At 32.1% G+C, this 22,030-nt stretch overlaps 1 protein-coding gene across 6 annotated transcripts; it reads left to right on the top strand.

Annotated features, from left to right (window-relative positions):
* Positions 1-11,118: 11,118 nt before the first annotated feature.
* Positions 11,119-16,561, top strand: LOC118035843 (homeobox-leucine zipper protein PROTODERMAL FACTOR 2). Of its 6 annotated transcripts, none has more exons than XM_073412447.1 (12): positions 11,122-11,447; positions 11,597-11,681; positions 12,538-12,797; positions 12,930-13,047; positions 13,368-13,556; positions 13,649-14,089; positions 14,315-14,416; positions 14,560-14,760; positions 14,859-15,033; positions 15,146-15,417; positions 15,546-15,641; positions 15,746-16,561. In XM_073412447.1, exons 3-12 carry the CDS (start codon positions 12,592-12,594, stop codon positions 16,109-16,111), a joined length of 2,166 nt encoding a protein of 721 aa, XP_073268548.1. In that variant the 5' UTR covers positions 11,122-11,447; positions 11,597-11,681; positions 12,538-12,591; the 3' UTR covers positions 16,112-16,561. The 6 variants fall into 6 exon arrangements, with proteins under 6 accessions (XP_073268550.1, XP_073268548.1, XP_034897385.1 ...); XM_035041494.2 differs by having other exon boundaries at positions 11,123-11,447; positions 11,597-11,697; XM_073412448.1 differs by having other exon boundaries at positions 11,123-11,447; positions 11,597-11,633.
* Positions 16,562-22,030: the final 5,469 nt, after the last annotated feature.

The raw sequence follows: 22,030 nt of genomic DNA on the forward strand, positions 1-22,030 counted from the left end.
ATTTGCATAACAGAATATAACTTTTCTTCTCATGTTTTTGTCGTTCCTCTTCACATTATGGGGACATCAACTCAAGCTATAGTTGCTTTGTCCAACACTTAGCAAGTTGTTTCGTTGAATATTACGAACACAAATCATCTCTATTGGCAAATGCAGATGAAGTCATATCTTTTTTATCATGGTGTTTTTCACTTTGTTGATGGCTTAGTGTTATGTCCTCCCTCTTATATTTCTAATAATTTTGTTGGTTCCTATTTGGTAAGCAACTTTTTTTAGGCAACATAATCAACTTATTTTGAGCACATTACTCTCCTCTCTCTTCATGGATGTGTTGCACCTTGTGGTCGATTATCGTACCTTGTATTGTGTTTAATGCATCCTTGAAAAAGCTCTCGCGTCTCCATCTAATTCTTATATTATACAGCTCTATAGGTCCTTTCAAGATCTTCAACAACGTGATGCTTCGGTTACTATATATATGCAGCAAGTAAAATCATTATTTGATGAAGTGGTTGCTACTAGTCGGCCTATCTTTCTTAAAGACTTCAAACTCTATGTGTGTTTATGGTCTTTATGGTGAGTTAAAAGACCTAGTAGCTAGCATCATGACCAAGACAAAACCATTGTCATATGTAGACCTTCATAGCCATCTACTTACCCATGAACTTCTATAAAAAAATCTCCCTTAAATCCATGGATACAAGCTCACCTATGTTGCCTCAGCCACCATTATTACCAACACCTTCTGCTCACCTTGCAATATCTCAGCACGACCCTAATTTTAGTCGTAATAGGGGCTATTTTCATGGCAACTATCCCAATAGTAATCACTACAACCACCAAAACAGGTCTGACTATCATGGATTTCATTCTTCTACTTCTATTGATTTGAGGCACAACAACTTGTAGCAGAACATGCGCCCCTCCGGGTCTAGACAATGGTCCTCTAATCAATTTTCTAAGCAAAATGTTAATTGTCAATTGTACTTCACCTTCGGCCACACAGCTCCATATTGTGCACAGCTTCGAGGCAGTGGCTAGCAACCCTCTTCCCATCTTATTGTTGGTAACATTTCTAATAGCACTTGATTCTCGGGCATCAACGCAAACCAACACATTACACTTGATCTTACAACTCTGATTGATTCTGCATCTTATCTTGGTAATGGTCATTTGCATGTTAGTGACAGTAAGAGCCTTGCCATATCCCATATTGGATATAACACGTTACATTCCCTAAACATATTTTTAAATTATCTAACATTCTCCATGTGCCTCATATTACCAAACCACTACTTTATGTTCAGAAATTTTATCGTGATAATAATGTTTATTTTGAATTTCATGCATATGTGTTTTATATAAAGGAACTCATCACCAAAGAAGTGCTCCTTTCCAATCAGAGTAATGATGGTCTCTATGTTTTGTTTGAATCTTTTGCCACGTCCATTCCTCAGGCTTATTAGTCTCCTTAGGTCTCAATGACTACTGATTTGTGGCATTGTCAATTGGGTCATCATATTTTCCACATTTTAAATTTGTTAGTTTTAAAAAATAAAATAGTTTGTACCTCTACACACTCTCTTGCTCAATGTCAAGCTTGTCCAGCAAGTCATCGTGTCTGTCGTTAAGACCTACGGGTCACAAAACTATTACCCCACTTGATTTAATATTTAGTGATGTTTAAGGCCCTGCTCCTATGTTTTCTTCAGATGATTTTCGTCACTTTGTTATCTTTATCGATACGCATACCAAACATATATGGTATTATTCTATTGTTGTAAAATCAGATGTGTTTTTTATATTTCATCACTTTCAAACACTTGTTAACCGTCTATTTTCATGTAAAATTAAATCTATTCAAATTGATTGAGGTGGAGAATATCGTAAGTTAAACTGTTTTTTCATACTATGGTATTCATCACAGGTCAATATGTCCTCATACCCATGAACAAATGGCACAATTAAGCGTCATTATCGGTACATTGTTGAAACCAGTCTTACTTTTATAGGACAATATAGTGCTTCATTAAGATTTTAGAACTATGCATTTAAATCATCACTATGTCTTATTAATTCCATACCTACTCCTGTCCTCCAAAATAAATCCCCGTTTAAGTGTCTGCTTCATCGTACTCTTGATTATGATTTTTTACATACTTTTGGTTGTCTTTGTTTTCCTTTCTTGCATCCATTTCATGCTCCTAAGTTGGATTTTCTTTCATCTTCATGTGTTTTCTTAGGATATAGTAACTCTCATCTTGGTTATCGATGTCTTGATTTAACATCTTAATATATTTATGTCTATCGTCATATTTGTCTTTATGAAGATGTGTTTCCTTTTGCAAATTCTGAATAGATAGGGCACCAACCATTCACCTCCTCTCAACATACACACCTCCCAATCTTGAATCCTTCCCTAAATTTTCACCATATTCCCCCACCAATTCACCTAACCATTAGTTCTAATCAATCACTTGCCGCACCTCTTCCACTCCACCATTCGCCCACCATATTTTCCACCATCCTATCACCACCTAGCCCTGCCCCTCTGTCATCATCTGCTTTTTTTATAATGATTATTATGCAGGAATAGGTTCTCCTTCTTCAGAGTTGTATGCTTCTAGTTTTGCTACTGCAGAGAAGCCTAGTTTTGCTGCCATTTCTCCACTCTCTGTTGTTGTGCAATCTGGTCCTTTAACACGTTCTCTTACTGGTCTGCAACTATGTGTCGATCTCTCTCAATATCATATTTAGCAACTCACAAGTTCAGTTTCTTCTACCCCTGACCTACAGATCGTTAGCAACCCATGGTCTCCATCCTTGACTACCAAAAACTACCTTGCTCACAGCATCTATAGTTATCTCTGCTACTCCAATATGTTGGGCAGTGTCTCCTCCTACATGTGAATCCATTTTTTTCCTGATGTTGACAAGTATAAGGCTTGGTATGGCGCTATGCGTAAGGAAATTCAAGTCTTACACTTTAACGACACTTAGTCCTTAGTTCCTTTTCATCCTTCGATGAATGTTGTTAGTAGTCAATGGGTGTACAAGATAACACGCCATATTGATGACAACATTAAGAGGTATAAGGTGCGACTGGCTGCTACGGGTTTTACTCAGCAAGAAGGCATTGATTATTCTGAAACTTTCAGTCTTATTATTAAGTAAGTGACCGTCAGATTAATCTTCTCCATTTTGGTTTCACGTAATTGGAAGATACATCAACTTAACATACATAATGCCTTCCTCAACGTCATTCTTGACGAAGAAGTTTACATGAAATAACCCTCAGGTCTTGTTGACTCTGCATTTCCTTCTCATGTATGCAGATTGCATAAGTTGCTATATGGATTAAAACAAGCTTCACAGGGTTAATACACTAGTCTAAGTGCTTTTCTGCTATTTATAGGCTTTCATGCCTCCAATGTTGACACCTGCTTATTTATCTTATTTGTTGGTGTTGATATGTTTTATCTTCTGGTTTATGTTGATGATATTCTGCTTACGGGTAGTACCTTTACTATGCTTCACCACCTAATATAGTTGTTGAGCTCAAAGTTCAAGATTCTTGACTTTGGTGTCATTTATTATATTTTGGGTATTAAGGTTCAGTCCACTGGTATGGGTCTGATGTTATTACAACATAAGTATATTCTTGACATCCTTACTTGGGTTGATATGACTTCTTGTAAATATATTGATACTGTTATCTCTACCTCTAAAGTTACTATATTATCAGATCTATTGTTTTGTGATCCTACATGGTTTCATCAAATCATGGGTGTTCTTCAATAACTCACCTTTACGAGACCACTCCACTAGATTTTCATTGGGCTGCCGTTAAATGCATTATGCGTTATCTTCAGGGTACGACAACCTATAGCTTACATATAGTTCATCTTTTGCGTTACATGGCTTTATAGATGCAAATTGGGAAAATAGTATTGATGATCGTAAATCTACGAGTGATTACCTTGTTTTATTTGGTCAAACACCAATTTCATGAAAATCAAGTAAGCAACATACAATTGTTTGCTCCTCTACTGAAGATGGGTATAAAGTATTAGCAGATGACACTATTAAGGTTATCTAGCTTCAGTATTTATTGATAGATCTACAAATCCCTTCTCATTCTGCTATTACCATTCGGTGTGATAATCTTGGTGCTACTTATTTATCTGTGAATCCTATCTTTCATGCTCTTACAAAACATGTTGAGGTTGATTATCATTTTGTACAAGATAGGGCTGCAAAGAGATTCAGATTTGTTTTATCTCCTTCTAGGATCAACTTGCAAATGTCTTCACTAAACCACTTTCTATTGCTTATTTTACTACTTTTCGCTTCAACCTTCGAGTCGATCCTCCACCCTCGACTTGATGGGATATATTATAGAATGTATAATAGAAAATATTTTAGGCACTATTCTAGTGTTATGAGCTCTACCTTTACTATTATATATTGTCATACATATATAAATAGAAAAGGATTGAATAACTAATAGGTTAAGCCTCCTACTTCTTCTCAACTTTCCTATAAATATATATATTAAGTATTCATTGATATTATTCTGCAACTAGATTCCAAAAACTTATTTTTGGTAGAATAACATTAATTACTCAAGTTAAAATTTCCTAGAAAAGTGTTCATATAGTTGCGTGAAAAAAGAATGCAAACCATCGAACTACTTTAAAGGGATGAAAAAAGAAAAAGAAAAGTAGAGTATAATAATGAAACTGATGAATTGTAACTTGATAACATAATGTTAGGTTATGTTTTCAATTTGTAGAATACTGGATTTAAAACCTACATCGCGCAGTAGAATTTCAAGTTCAATTTTAATTTAAAATATATCATTCTTACGTTTATGATTTTATTATATGATGATTTTTTAAAATAAAAAACAAAAAGATATTATTTATACTTATGAAATAAATTAAAACAAATATAGATTAATAAACTATAAAATAATTGTTAATACTAATTAAAAAAAAAACAACCTAGGATTTTAAGTTAATTCCTAACATAAAAAGAACAAAATAATTACATTATATATATATATATATATATATATATATATGTATGTATGTTTTCATGTATCATAATGTTTTTAATTGAGCAATAAAAAGATATTGTCTCTGCTTTATCAAATAAATTAAGAAATATAAGAACTTATAAATCTAAAAATAGTTGTTAAGAGTAATTAAATATTAAAATAGGAAGCTAATTTTCAAGGAAGAACTAAAAGATAAAAGTATAATGTTTTACATGGACTATCCTTTTTATTTTAAATGTTTTTATTCTTTTTATGGTAATGGGTAATTGTAGTTGCTAATAGCAAATCATTTATATTTTTATAAAAACATTCATTCAAATAAAGATAATTCATATAAAATATAAAAGGAAGAAAGTTCACGAGAAATCAAACTAATCTCTTTGAAATATCTTCTAACTAAAAAAATATAAGATCGATCATTATTTAAAAAACAAAGCAAATTTAAATAGTTCAAGAAAAAAGAGAAAGACAATAAATTGTTATTTAAATGAAAACAATTAAAGAAAAGGGAAAAAAAAGGAAAAAAAAAAAGAAAAAAAAGAGGCTAGGAATACAAAAGGCCCAAGCTTGTGCTTTTTTTTTTTACATGAGAGGGAGTGATCTGTCGTTCGCTCCTACTTTTTTTAAAATCATGGTCAGTGACCTATCTCCTATTGTAACATATTTTGTGATCAAAAAACTAGAGTTCAAGTTTTGGGACTCCAAAAACTCAATTTTTAAAGTTGTAGGATTAAAAAAAATAACATGAAAAAAATAAAAAAGTGATGCTTCACTATTCATATTAGGTGATCATTTTCAATTTGATTTGATTTTGGATTAAATTAAACAATCAAACCAATTTTGTTTCGATTCATAACCAAACCAAATCGGAAAATAGACCAAATTGATCGATTTTAATTTAGTTCAGTACAATTTTTAGGTAAGAAACCAATAAAATATATATATATATATATATATATATATATATATATTACCTTTTTGGGGTTTTTATTGATGAATAAAGCCAATTGAAATTGTCCAATTATTTTGGGCTTTTTTGTCTTTTTTTTTGTTTTTCTTTGTTCGTTTAATAATCATGGAACATTATTTACAATAAAATCAAAACTATTCCAATGAGAAAATAGTCTAGGCAGCCAAAATCCAATATCAACCTTCTTGATACAATATCAATCAACCTTCTTAATACACTATATTCAAATAAGAATAAAATCCAAAATTCTTAATTTAGTTTTTCAACAATGAAAGAAACTCTAGACCATTTTCTTCATAAAATATCTATAGGCAATCATGAAAAAAAACTAGTTAAATTAAAATTAAAAAATTTATAGATAGAAAATTCGAATGAGAATATAGTGTCAAACAAAACTTTGTAGTATTCAAAATAATGCGAGAAAAAGTATAAGAACAATTATCTTTGGTAAAACTTGCAATCAATGTATCAAGTAAAAAAAAAAAAAAAGCAAAAACAATTCATCTAAATTGAAAATGGTAAGAAGTCTCAATAAGAAATTCTAATGCATTCATGTAAAGTTATAATTCATCTTATTATTGTCATAACTCACACCAATGTTTCTTCCTTCCATAACCTTCAACAACAATATGTAACAATCAATATTTTATTTAGGAATCAAGGCATTAAACTTAATAAGAAGAAGAATGGATTACAAGAATGATTTATGAAGTAAAATGGCATCAACAATCTAGATAAACCAAACATGGTCTCTTTTTATTATTATTAAACATGACAAGTGAAACCATAAGACAACTGTACAATTAGATGTTATATTAGAAAAAAGATGAGTTAATAACTTTGAAGAAGAATGAAAGAAAAAAACCTAAGGATTAAAAAAAAAAAAAAAAGAAGGCACCCAATAAATGATTATGTCCCATCAAATTATCATAAGCAGAGGTAACAAAATCCAACACACAAACAAATAGATGACCTAACATATAATTAACCAAAAAATCTCAACATAATAATGTGAATTTTTTAAGAACTTTATCAATAATCTAGAATTTTCCTATCCTTAAATTAGGAGGTTCTATCTTTATTTGATTTCCTTTTGAATTAACCTATGTAATCTAACAAATTATAATTCAATAACACTCATAACTTCACAATAGTATAATTCAATAACAGTTTGATAGTAGTGTAATCCAATAAGTTCCAATTCAATAAAATTCATAATTTAACAATAGTGTAATTCAAAAAATTTAAAATTATAAGTTGTGATATTTCTATTTCATAATAATTGTTGATAAAATATGAGTTTAAATATCCAAAATCAAGTTGGTGGTGAAAAAAATTGTCATATAAAAGCATTATGCACAAGATGGAAACAACAATCAAGTTATGAATTCTTGTTATTCTATTTGATATAGTGATGAAAAATCTAGTTATTGCCCACTATTTTGATTTTAAAATCTACCCTTAATACCTAAAATCTTATTAATTCTTGCCCACTACCTAGATTCACGATTTGCAAAACTTTAGGGATGGATTAATAGATGTTCAAATTGAGCATAAAAAGGTTAAATCTATTCTCACACCAAATGGATGGTAAGAAATCAAGTCAAAATTCTACCAAATCACAAATTTACATTAACCACCTCTAAAACACAAACATATCAAATAATTCATGTTTTCCTTGGTTTAACAACCTTAATCACAACATGTTTAACATTACTTATAGTTTTAGGCCACAAAAAACATCAAGAATTCAAGATTAAGAAACTTACATGAAAGAGAAAGGGTGCACCAACTTTAAGATACTAGAGACACAGAAAAGAGATAAGAGAAGGAGATGGAAGGGGGAGGTTATGACTTGCGTGAGAGAAGAGGAAGATTGGAGAGGAGAGATTGCAAGAAAGGAGATAATCTAGTTTAGGGTAGTTGATTGGTTGTGGGAGGTGAGAGGGAATAAGGGTTTAAAAAAGACCTTTTATACCTGGTTTCCTAATTTGGTTTAAACATTAGGGGCTCAAATTGAACTAATTCGGGTTGTTTTGGTTTGAATGGTTTTAGAGGATTTAAATCAAACTCGAACCAAATTGAATATATTTTTTTTTTTTTTAAGTAGGTTTTTCAATTTTATCTTGGTTAATTGTTTTTTTGTTTTCTCATTTTTCTTGGTTATTATTTTAATTGTATGGTTGTTAGAATAAATTTTTTAAAGTAATTCAATGATTTAGATTCTAGAGTAAAAAAATATATTTTTGAAATTAAAATACCCTCTTCTTATTTATGCATTTTCTTTTATTTAACAATAGCATAACTTTTTATATCAACGACAATTTGTCTTTGGAAAAAAAAGAGTAAAGCAACTAAAATGAAACTCATCAAGATTCAAATAGTTTAAATGCAAGAGAAAAAAAAATCCTTAACCAAAAATGTCTTTTTATTAATTATTATTTTCTTGAAGATATTTTTTTTATCAAAAACATGATTTTCATGTAAAAATTCATCATGATCTGTAAAATAACATTAAACCAAGAAAACTTATCATCTCAATTTATTTTATGCTATTATATGAAAAAAGATAAAAGGATAATTAATTGGAGGAAACAATTTAAAAATGTAGAATAAAAAAATAACAAAATATAAATTTTAATCTCATTTAATAATATTATTCGAATGCCAGTTTCTTTCTTCTTCTTTTTTTTTTTTTGAGAAATTGTGCATATTATTTTCATTTATAATTATTAAAAAAACTTGAAAATATAATTAAATCCAATGTAATTTAATAAATATTAAATAATGTTTTTAAATATTATTAATTGTAACCATTTATTTTTTTTAAAAAATCATTTTTAAGATATAATTTCATTTTTAAGAAAAGAGAAGGGCTAAGAAAGGCGTGACATGCCTGGATCATAAAAACAATAAGCTTAAATGGGTCCGGGAGGCCATGGCCACACATCTAGTATTCTATTTAAAAAAAAATATATTAAATGAATAAATTATTTTTGATATTAGCACATCAAATATGAAAATATCAAAAAAAAAATTAATTTAAAAACAATTAATTTTTTTAAAAAACACTTCTGAAACATAATATCAAACACAAATTACAACGGATTTCACCCTTGTGAACAAAACTAAGTAAAAATGATTAATTACAAAATATTAATTGATGATTCCATTCATTAGTTTCTGCATAAAAACAATATGGACCACTATTAGTGGCCACAGACTTTTTATTCATTGCTTGCTATTGATTGAGGGATACAATACAGTATCAATTTCATACCAAACAAAATACTTCGTAAAGGGAAAATCGTCATCTTCTATTCATTGTGACAACAACACAACCTTTATGTAATCTGAATTAGGGCACTATAAAATTAATTTATGTTGATTTGAAAAATAATACAATTTGCATAGTGCATAGCTTTGAATGGAAACAATGATTCGAGAAACCAGCTCAAGGCATCTTTATATTATTAAACATTGTCTAAACATACAAGTTTGATTGCATTTATTATGCCTTTTGTGATGATGAAATATTATTGTGCTGTCTAGATTAAATGAAATTATAGCAGTAAATTATACATAACTCATAAGTTTGATATTTTAGACTCCTGTTATATTGGAGTTAAAGGATATCTGGATTAGGGCTTGCCCTTAATGCTACCAAAAAAAAAAAATTAAATATATATTTGGTACTTAACACAAAAGAGGTAAATAAGGTGCATCTATCTAAAGTTCTTAAGATATTAAGAGAAATGTATTTTTTATGGAAGATAAATTAAAAGTTCGTGCACAATTTATAACAAAAGATTGAGGTATTACCTGAATGAATACAAACTAGCAATAAAATGTTACTAGTATATTATTTAGCATTTAATAATTTTTTAAAATATAAAACAATTTTAAAAGTATAAAGAATTTTTTAAGTATATGGTCATGACAGATCCAATGCTCTTTAATTAGAAAAAACCAAACCCAATAGAGTTAGGTTCTGGCACCCATATCAGACTTAATAGCATTGGGTTGAACTAGGGTTTTAGGTCCAATCAGCTCATCTCCTGGATAAGAGTGTGTTTGACAAACACAATCTAATGTTTTTCCCTTAGTTTTTAATTACTTTTTACTTTAGCGCTTAGTCAGACAAAGCCTTAAAAAAATCCAAGAAATTCAAAGTAATTTCTTTCCTTAAAAAAAATACAAAAAAATAGTTTTTGTTTCCATGCATATGACTAAATCTCTTAAAAAATAAGAATTATATTTTGATTAAAAAATATATAAAAATATATGATATGATTTAGCATTACACACACACACACAAAATTCAAAAAATACATTTGTATGCACTTTTAGATTTAATAATCAGTTTATTGAATTCATGAGAACTTAGCCAATATTTTAATAATCATTAAAAATTTTAATTCATGATAATTAATAATCAACATTCTGATATAAATATTGGACCTACAAGTAGACTAATATTTAAATACCAAAAGCTAACTAGAAAATTCTCAAAATTATTTTAGATATTCACTAATTTTAATTGAAAGTATTTTTCACCACAAAATATAAGTAGTAGAAAACTCTTTCGTGTTTCATGATAGGTGAACTCTGTAAAAGCTCCCACATGGATTCTTTCCACAAAAATTTATATGAGTATACGAGCTCATAATAAATTCATAATATCAAATTTATTCATGAGCATAATTTTTTATTCTAGACCATAAATAAACTATCATTTAAAAACTCATTAGTACTTTTAAATCGTATTCAAATTATATATAGCACAGTTTAATTACCTCTCATGTAAAGAGTTTTAAAAATACCTATACTTTTTCCCGTAACAATCAATCTCTTACACTAAAAATTTAAATAAAACTACACTTGAATCTTTTAATGACTGATCACAACTGTCTCTCTCTCTCCCTCCTTTGATCCCAACATCAGTCACTCCGCGCCCACTTCCAACACACTACCATACATCGAGAGGAAATTTAAACGAGAAATACTTATCATAACTCTCTCTCTCTCTCTTAAAATCTCGCATTTACAAGTCTCTCCCACCATAAATGTTAGTACACCCTCTCTATGCGCTCTGCAATTACTCCTCTGATGCCACAGCCTCACCACTTGTTCCCTTTCTTCTTCCCGTTCTCACCTTCTTCAAAGCATTATAACTTATCTCCTCCTTTGCCCTTCCATTTGTCTCTCACCATGTGCCCTCTTTTCTCCCAACATAGTTAGTCAGTCATCTTAAAACCCTCATTAGAACTTAGGGTTTGTCTTCCAAAACCAGCCAAAAAACTACTTCTGTAGCCTTCAAACCTGGTTTTTTAGAGACCCAAAACCTCTTCACATACAAACCTAACCCTCGTTTCCATATAGAACTTCAAAACAATTAAACGCTTCTATATTTTGGTGAGTAGTAATATAATATGCTTATGCACACCTTGTCTTCTAAACACTTCATTTCTCATCACAACAAGATTCTCTCATTTTCAGTTTTATATGTCCAACGTTTTTCCTTCAACTTTCTTTTCTTCTGTTCATGGTTTTCATTTTTGCAGGGATAAGATCAACTGCTATCGATTGACTTAGATCTTGGTGGGAGTTATAGCCGGGATAATTTTTTGCGTTGAAATTTGTTAATTTGTCAGTCTCAAAAGAGGTCCACTTTGTGGCAACTCTCTATGCTTAGGACTTGTTTCTTTTCTATTTATTTCTTTCTTTTCTTCTCAATTCCAATCTTTTGACACGTATAATCTATAAAGGACTCAAGACTTTCTTGGATAGACAGACCTTAACACCCTGGTCACTCCTGCTCTATTACTATTGGTAATAATCTTATAGTTTTTCCCTTTTTTGCTCACACAGCTTGAGAGAATCTACTACTGAAACCAACCCCGCATATCATGTGTATCTCCTCGGGAGAACGAGAGAGAGAGAGAGAGATAAAGATGCTTCTGAGGGTTTGTATGTGAGAGAAAGATATACATGCCTTCTAAAATGGATTTTGAAGGGAAAAAATACCTGCGTGATTCGAATATCTTTATCTTTTATACTTAAAAGGGGGCGGGGATATTTTACTCACTCAAGAATGCTTAAGCAAAGGTTAAAGAAAACGTTTGAAGCAACATCCTTCTTGAATGAACGCGAAACACTTTCTTTGGAGAGAGGGAGAGGGGCAGAGAGGTGTTAACTCGCTTCTCTGGTCACTAGCCTTCTCCTATAATGATGCATGTACACGAATAATTACAGCTATGGCTGGGTGGAATACAGTTCACCTTGCCCTAGAAAGTCTATATAACATTTATTATACAGACAATTCAACCTTATTTTCCTTTTATCCCTCCTTGTAGTCTTTTTTTTTAATTCATTAATGTTTCTTATCAATAAAGCTTTCCTCAAATAGTCTTTTCTTTCCTTCTATGATTCACTCGCTCTTTTAGCATGCCATATCCAGGGAGTTCATCTTTTATTTACTTATTTATGATTTTATTTTTGGCAGATTGCAAGTACAACTTAGCTTGAACTCTTAAGGATTTATAAAAACGTTCCAAACATGTTTGATAGCCACCATATGCTTGATATGACTCCCAAAAGCTCTGAAAACGACTTGAGCAAGCTCAAAGATGATGACTATGAGACCAAATCCGGCACCGAAACTATGGAAGCTCCCTCCGGTGATGATCAGGATCCCAGCGGCCAACGCCCCAAAAAGAAGCGTTATCATCGCCATACGCAGCGTCAAATCCAAGAACTGGAAGCGTAAGCAACATCCGTCTTCACTCATATTGATTTCGCAACGATACATGGATCATGCTAATTGATTTATTTTTTATTTTTTTTTTTGCAATTTAAGATTTTTGGTGGTTAATTTATGAACTTTTTTTTACTTAGTTTCTTCAAGGAATGCCCTCATCCGGACGACAAGCAGCGGAAGGAGCTCAGCCGCGAGCTAGGACTGGAGCCATTGCAAGTCAAATTTTGGTTCCAAAACAAGCGTACTCAAATGAAGGTAACGCTTCTACTACATTTCAGGCATCCTCTATATTTTCTCTAATCTTCATAATATTATTGTTTGGTAAGCATTAACTTCCCACGTTTAATAATATCACAAATTTTATTTTTCCCTTTAGGAAAAAAAAAATCATTTCCCATTCCAGCAATGTAAAGCTATAATTAGTTGTACCTGCAAATAATTAAAGCCCTTTTTTTTTTTATCAAATTAATCAATTTTAATTTTGGTTTGCAATATGCTCTTTTTCAAAAAAAAAAAAATCTAGAATATAGCTTACAGGCTTATAGATATTGTTAATCATTCTTTTCATTTTGTAGGCGCAACATGAACGCAGTGAGAATTCAATTCTCAAGGCTGAGAATGAAAAGCTTCGTATGGAGAACAATAGGTACAAGGAAGCCCTAAGCAGTGCCTCATGCCCTAGCTGTGGTGGTCCAGCTGCTCTTGGTGAGATGTCTTTTGATGAGCAGCATTTGAGAATTGAGAATGCTCGCCTTAGAGAAGAGGTTACAAAAACTAAACTTCTATTAGTCTCATGAGTTCAAAAATTATATTCCCTTGAAACAATTTTTTTAACATAAGTGTTGTTTAGTTACAGATTGACAGGATATCTGGAATTGCTGCCAAGTATGTTGGCAAGCCTTTGTCTTCTCTTTCCAACCTTTCTCGTCATTTACCATCCCGGTCTCTTGATCTCGGAGTTAGCAATTATGGGGCACATTCGGGCTTCGTAGGGGACATGTTTGGAGCTACTGCTCTAGTTGGATCAGCAGTTACTGGACCTACTGAGGCAGACAAACCGATGATAGTTGAAGTCGCGGTTGCGGCAATGGAGGAACTAATGAGAAAGGCTCAGGCCGGAGAACCCTTGTGGATTCAAGGAGAGAACAATACCGAGGTTCTCAATGAAGAGGAATATTTGAGAACTTTCACTAGGGGAATTGGACCAAGACCTTTAGGAATGAGATCTGAAGCTTCAAGGGAATCCGCAGTTGTTATCATGAGTCATGTTAATCTTGTTGAAATTCTCATGGATGTGGTAGGTTTCTTTCTTGTTCATAGTATATAGATCCGTATATATTTGCGATATTTTTTTGAAGATTGGTTGGGACCTAACAAAATAAGGTCTCTAAATCATCACACTAGAATTTAAAGATTTGAATATGAGACATAGAATTTAACTATGGCAATTTAGCTCACTTCTGGAGCGTCGGAAGTTTTGTAGTTCCTAACTAACTGTATGAGATGAAAACTTTGGTTGCAGAATCAATGGTCAACTATTTTCTGCGGTATTGTATCAGGAGCAATGACCCTGGAAGTCCTATCAACAGGAGTGGCAGGGAACTATAATGGAGCATTGCAAGTGGTATAAACAAATTTTCAAATTCCTTAATCTACTGATATGGATCTATTGACCTTTTTGTGAATGAAATGGTAACTTCTCCATGCATGATAATCAGCATTTCCATTTGGCTCTACTTCTCAACATACCTATCATTGCTTTCACAGATGACAGCTGAGTTCCAAGTCCCTTCCCCACTTGTTCCTACTAGAGAAAATTACTTTGTGAGGTACTGTAAACAGCATACCGATGGGACTTGGGCAGTGGTAGACGTTTCTTTGGACAGTTTACGCCCTAGTCTGATGTCTAAATGTAGAAGAAGGTCATCAGGTTGCTTGATCCAAGAATTGCCAAATGGTTATTCCAAGGTAATAACTCTCACTTGAACATCACTTTCAAGGTCTTACTTCCGCCCTCAAATATAATTGTCAAAATCATCATTTGACCATAGATCATGATTGTGAAGGTCGTTTGGGTTGAGCACACTGAAGTGGACGACAGGTCTGTTCACAATATATACAGACCCCTTGTTAATTCTGGTCTTGCTTTCGGAGCAAGGCGTTGGGTGGGAACATTAGATCGACAATGCGAACGTCTTGCAAGTTCAATGGCTATTAACATTCCAACTGGAGATCTATGTGGTAATGTATTTTCATCTTTCTCCTTTAGCTAGTTTCATAGAGCTGAAGGGGTGTGCTCATTTGGATTTTATCCTGATGGCATAACACCTCGATCAATCTTTCTTCTCAATAGTGATAACAACCCCTGAAGGGAGGAAAAGTATTCTGAAGCTGGCTGAGAGAATGGTGATGAGCTTTTGCACTGGAGTTGGTGCTTCTACTGCACATCCTTGGACAACATTGTCTGCAACTGGCTCTGATGATGTGAGAGTAATGACTCGAAAGAGTGTGGATGATCCAGGCAGGCCTCCAGGTATTGTGCTCAGCGCAGCGACTTCCTTCTGGATTCCTGTTCCATCCAAGAAGGTGTTTGATTTCCTTAAGGATGAGAACCATCGAAGTGAGGTATATGAAATCAAGGTTTTAGTTTCATGTAGCTTTTAAGCCCAATTTCCTATCAGTAGCTAAAGTAATTTCAATGAATTCAAGGTTTAAGTTTCTTCTCAAAGTAAACTTCTTATCTTTGCATACAGTGGGATATCCTTTCAAATGGTGGCCAAGTTCAAGAAATGGCTCATATTGCTAATGGACATGATCCCGGAAACTGTGTCTCCTTGCTCCGTGTCAATGTGAGTTGCCAAAACATGATTGTGCGTGCGCGCTCGCGTGTGTCCCCTCTTCAGATATCTTATTTCAGAATCATGTCATTGCTGACATAAAAAATAAATTGCAGAGTACAAATTCAAGCCAGAGCAACATGCTGATCTTACAAGAGAGCTGCACTGATTCTACAGGCTCATATGTGATTTACGCACCAGTGGACATTTCGGCCATGAATATAGTCCTAAGTGGTGGAGACCCAGATTATGTTTCTCTGCTTCCATCAGGTTTTGCTATTCTCCCTGATGGACCAGGATATGGCCCTGCAGGAATTCTCGATGTCGGGTCCGGCGGCTCTCTGTTGACTGTTGCTTTTCAGATTTTAGTGGATTCAGTCCCATCAGCGAAACTTTCGCTTGGATCAGTAGCAACTGTAAACAGTCTAATTAAGTGCACAGTTGAAAGGATTAAGGCTGCAGTAATGTGTGACAATCCTTGAATAAAAGGCCTCACATAAGGTTAGGAAATCCTACATGCTATATGTTTTTGGCCAAATTATTCCGAAACATATTTAAGTCAAGAACGCACCTTATATCATCCTTGCCTGGTGGTATCTGTCAAGGCAGTTAGCTAGTAGTGAAAGGGCATTTTCACCACCCTGCAAGGGTTATAGGTTCGGGTATTGACTCTGCCTGACAAAGATGAAAGTGAACTCAGAACTCGCTAAAAATGCTAGAAAATCTCGCTTTCATCTTTCTTTTTTTCTTTAGAGTTAATTAGGGCTAGTATCCCTGAAGCTGTAAGTTAGTTTGTAATTGTCTAGAGATCTGCTCCGGCTTTTGCATATCTGTTGTCAAGGAAACGTTAGAAGACTGTAGACTACTTGGCTTCCTCATTAACAAACATTAGTTTCACTTTGTGTTGAATTTCTCAATAACTTCTGAATGAATAGTCGCTCCTTCTGTTTGAAACTGCTAATTTTAATCTCTATCAGTAAAATGACAGCCTCGGTTTTGATAACTAGAATCAAGGGAGAAGGTAGGACCTCAAGAAAAGCTCCTACCTAGTTCATGCTCATTAAAAAAAGCCAAATCTCAGGTTCAATCTCAAACTCTAGATGGAAAAATTGGTATAAATCAACTGTGAAATCTTAACATGTGATCATAAGCAACTCTTCAGTAGCCTATTGACAACTATATATGATGGGAGCTAGGCATTAGAAAACTGTGTTGCAAGAACAACTTGAGAACTTTCGAAATACAGTATGGTGAGATGGAGTGACAGCGTATCCTGTCGAAAAACCTTAAGCTTTTCGGTGAGATCCAAGAAATGGATTCATATTAACTCGAGCATATATCTATATTGCCGAAGATGAAAGAGAGAATGTAGTCATACTCTAGGCACTATGCACTTGCCTTGTAAACCAGCCTAAAACTGCTCCTTGAGTAAACTGAGAATTTCATCACCTAAAATGAGAATTTCTTCTAGCACACCAGTACTGGTTGGATGGTGTAATTATTCCTCAGGACATTGCATTCATTTCTCTTACCAGCACATTGATGTTCAAAGATTTAAAATTTACCTCCATGAAGTAATTCGACAAATTAAGTAATAAAGATTCAAACTCTCAGGCCCGCATGCAACAAACCAAAATCTACGGGTATTGAGTTATTCAAGATCTGAGTGGTCGTAGCTGCAATTTTCTAACTACAGAGGCAGCTGCTCAGAACTCATTAACTCCTTCATATCGAATTAGGTCCTACTGACGTGAAACACAAGAATCACTATATATGAGCTTTAATTCTGAATCAAGATCTGGCCTGGCGATTTGAACATTACTCCATGGCCCTCCGTTTAATAAAAACTTTCAAGAATAAATAATATATATTTATTAATTATATTTTATGAAATAAAAATTATCTCTGCTAAAAACAAAACCTAAAATACAAAATGAAAGGTTGTTCAAGACTAATATATATATATATAATTTTACACAAAGACTATTATTCACCTTGAACCCGGCTATGTCTGTCCGAATCATCTAGTGTCCTCTGCTATCATCATGTACCAAAAGCAATACAGTGGGTTGTTGAGATAATTCAATGCACTGCAAAAGATTTCCAGTGATTTTGGAACCATTATTATACTATATTTTATATTTTAAAACGTGTGAGAAAAATGCAGTGTATGTATTTGTATTGTAAATATAGATTCATTGTACCTAGGATGACATTGTAGATACAAAATATTTGTGTTGTGGACAGTGTAGTAACGCTTTAATGGGATTGTTTTTTCTATTTATTAATCAAAAAGTGTTGTTGGATTTGTTTTGACTGTCAAATCCAACATTATTAGGTCTGGCTAGACAGCTAAATTTAATGTTGTTAGGTATTGTACAAACATTATAGATATAAAGTATTTATATTGTGGACCACACATAAACATAAAGTGTTTGCATTATGAAAACACTCCTTCAGATACTGTGGACATATACTCATTATATTATGGATCACATTGATATAAAATGTTTAGTCTATGGACGATACTGTAGCACTTGGGAGGCATTGTCTTTTATGTTAATTAATCAAAAAGTGCCGCTAGGTCTGGCTTCGCAGTCAAACCCAACGACCTTAGATCAGGGTGGGTAGTCAGACCCAACGTTATTGGATTTGGTTGGGCCGCTAGATAATTTCAATTTCATTTTTTTGCCTTTTTATTTTTTTTTTCTCTTATTTAATTTTTTTTTTCATATGGTAAGGAAAAAATAAATTAATGGGAATTTTTTTATATTATATAAAAGTTGAGCGATGATAATTGTTTTTCATTTGAAGTTGGGTTGAATTTTCTTATTAAATGATATTTGTTTTTGCGCTTCAAAAATGCTTGAAAAAAAATTAATTTTTTTTATTTTTTTCTTTAATTCAAATTAATATTTTTTATTATTATTTTTGTATTATTTTAATTTGATGATATAAAAAAATCAATTTTAAAAATAAAAAAATATTGTCTCAATATATTTTTTTATTAAAAAATATTTTTAAAAATAATCATTATGTAATAATATAATAGCTAGTATATTGGTCTGCGTTATGCAGATTCAATAACAAAAAATATTTTCAAATGTAAAGATATTTGAGTTGGGTTAAAAGTACGGAATGTATTTGCATCATCACCATCTTTAAATAAAGTATTTTCTACAGTAGCACCATGAATAGTGCATTGAAGAGCAGCACCCAACACACCGGCAACTAATTTCATTACCTTTAATTTTTTTCCTTTTAAGATATTTCCAATATATATTTTTAAGTTTTTTTCCTCTTTAATTTTTTTTACTTTTATCTTATTGATTTTTTTCATACTATAAAAAATAAATAAATTGATATGAATTTTTTTATATTGTACAAAAATTAGGTGATGATATTTTTTTTTTTCATTTTATATTGGGTTAAAATTTTTTATTAAAGCATATTTGGTTTTGCGTTTCAAAAATACTTTTAAAAAGAATTGATCTTTTTTTTTTTTTTTTCTTTACTTAAAATTAATATTTTTTTTGATGTTTTTACATGATTTTGATGTAATGATATAAAAAATAAATTTTAAAAAATAAAAAATATTATCTCAATATTTTTTAAAAAAATAGTATTGTGAATATAAAGCCATTGCATATTACTAAAATAATTTACTCTCAAATTTAGGGATTATTTCTTAATGTTAACATATATACTCAGATGAAGGCTTTTCTCTTTATGTAATTACCAAGACACATTTCCATGTGTCATCTAGTAGTAACAACAGCAAGTGAAGTTGAAGGTACCTAGCATGCATTCCTTTTTTCTTTCTTTTTTTCTTTTTCTCAATAAGGAATAAAAGAAGAAGAAATGCAATATTGTTTTGCTTGAAAACCATGCGATTTATTTGCTGATTAAAAAAAAGTACTTAAATAGGAATGTGCTAAAGATCTTGTGGGTTCATTCAAGATAATATATCGAATGGATAATCAGTCATATATATATATATATATGAGCTATAAATTTTATACACACTCATTGGGTATACCTACTCCACAAGATTTAGAAACATGGAGCATTTTGTGTAATCCTTAGTGCTCAAGAAATATCTTAAATTAAATCTTGAATAGAAGAAAAAAAAATAATAATAAAAGAAAAAAATATTAACATGGTGACCTACTCCACAAATGTCCCCGTAAAAAACTAAATATTATACTTTAGATTGATCATAAATAGATCACAAGAAATCTATATTTATAAAAGATTAAACATGAAAACTTATATTTATTACAAAATAAATCAATTAATCCCTTAATATTCTCTCAAACAAAATCCAAAAGTGCATCCCCACTGTTTTTTTATTGATATTAAGTGGAAAGTCAAGATACTTTCCAATAAAATAATCCATAAGAAGATGGAATATTAAAGATGCCAAGAAAAGGGTTACCTACTGAATTTAAAATTCTCTTCCAAAAAGCAGACCAGAGACGCCATTGAAGATGATCATTATTTGCACACAGGACCATAACCATTTTGATGATGTCATATGTTTCAAAATCAGTGGCACCACAAAATTGAACTGGCAGTGCAAATATCTGCACCAGCTACGTGCAGTGAATCCATTAAGACGATATTGCTGTAGATTTCAGAGGCCATTAATGTTGTCGAAGAAATAAGCTCCAGCTAAAGAATTCTATGATTTTATCGAGGAGATATTAGAAGTTTGAAAGAGAACGGGGACCTCACCAAATATCCATCATATGAAGATAAGATTGGTAAGATCCTTACAATCTTTCCATTTATTACTTTGCCTGGAATTCAAAGTACTTATAAGCCATAAGCACCGACAAATGCTACATCTCCTACCTGTTCAAGTGTTCATGTTCTTGTTTTCTATGTGGCTCTTGTGCATTAGATGTATCATAACTCAATTCTGAGTTATTTTCTAAAAATAACTTTTTTTTAAATAAAAATAAAATAAATAAAATAAAGGCTAGAAATATGGAGAAAGTAGGCCGGGGAATCGAGCTGCAATTTTTGGAGGAAATTCCAGACCTAATTGTACCCCATTATGCCTAAAAAATGAGAAAACAATGCAAATTCAAGGTCAAATTAAATGATTATTGGATGAATTTGCATAAAAATTAAGTTCAAGGACATAATTAAATTTTTAATAGGTCAATTTGATTTAATCATGGGCCAAATTAAATTTTAATTATGTTTGAGAATTAATTTTTGTTCAATTAAAGGATTTAATTAAGTGCAAGGACTTAATTATACTTTAAATGGGTCAAATTAATTTTATTTGGGGCTTAATTAGTGAAAAATTAAGTCCAATGACATAATTAAATTTTTAATAGGCCAATTTGATTTAATCATGGGCCAAATTAAATTTCAATTATGTTTAAGAATTAATTTGGGTCTAATTGAAGAATTTAATTAAGTGCAAGAACTTAATTATACTTTAAATGGGTCAAATTAATTTTATTTGGGGGTTAATTGGTGAAAAATTAGGTTTGGGAGCTTAATTTGGGCTTAATTGAGAAGATTGAAATTTTAAGAGACCAAATTTAATTTTTACCAAGTTAATTGATTGAAATCAGGGGCAAAATTGTAAGAAAATTCAAGTTTTTGGGTCAATTAGGGGTTAAATTGACAAAATTCGCATCCAGGAACCAATTTGCAAGAGGCGCCACACTTTAGGGGCTTAATTGACAAAAATCGGGGGCTAAAATTGAGAAAATTGAAAGTTTAATGGTCAATTAGGGGTTAAATTGACAAATTTCGAGACCAAGGACCATATTGCAAATGTCGCGTAAATACGGGGCTACAATTGAAGTTCATCATGGGGCTTAATTGCATTAAATCAAAAGTTTAGGGCCAATTAGGGGTTCAATTGAAATCAATTGAAAGCTTGAGGACTAAATTGAAAATAAGTTAAAATTCCTAATTCAAGCCCGAAACGACGCCGTTTTACATAAAAAAAAAAAGAGAGAGAGAGAGAGAGAGAGCACCAAACGACGCGTCGTTTGGTTACTGTTCATTGTCTTCTTCTTTTACCCGAAAGAAACTGTCCGGCCGCCTACTTTTGAGGTGCATTTAATGCACCAAACATCCACAGAATTTAACCAAACTTGCACGAAACGGATCCTCTGCAGTTCCTCTACAACACCATGTGTACAGGTCAGGATGATTGATAGCACGGAGACGGCGTGAAGAGGTCAACTCAGGCAGCCTTTACCTGCAGATTTGACAACTCAGGGAGGCTACTTTGAACCAACGGTTGGGATCCTTTCCAAGGTAATCAAGGGCTAAAATTTTACCCCGGTGAAGACAAGATTACCCTCTTCCACCGCCTATAAATAGTGGCGGAGTTGATGGCCTGAGGGAGGAGAAATTCGGGTCCAAAT

This window comes from Populus alba, chromosome 11 (genome assembly GCF_005239225.2).
Source record: "Populus alba chromosome 11, ASM523922v2, whole genome shotgun sequence".
Classification (NCBI taxonomy): domain Eukaryota; kingdom Viridiplantae; phylum Streptophyta; class Magnoliopsida; order Malpighiales; family Salicaceae; genus Populus; species Populus alba.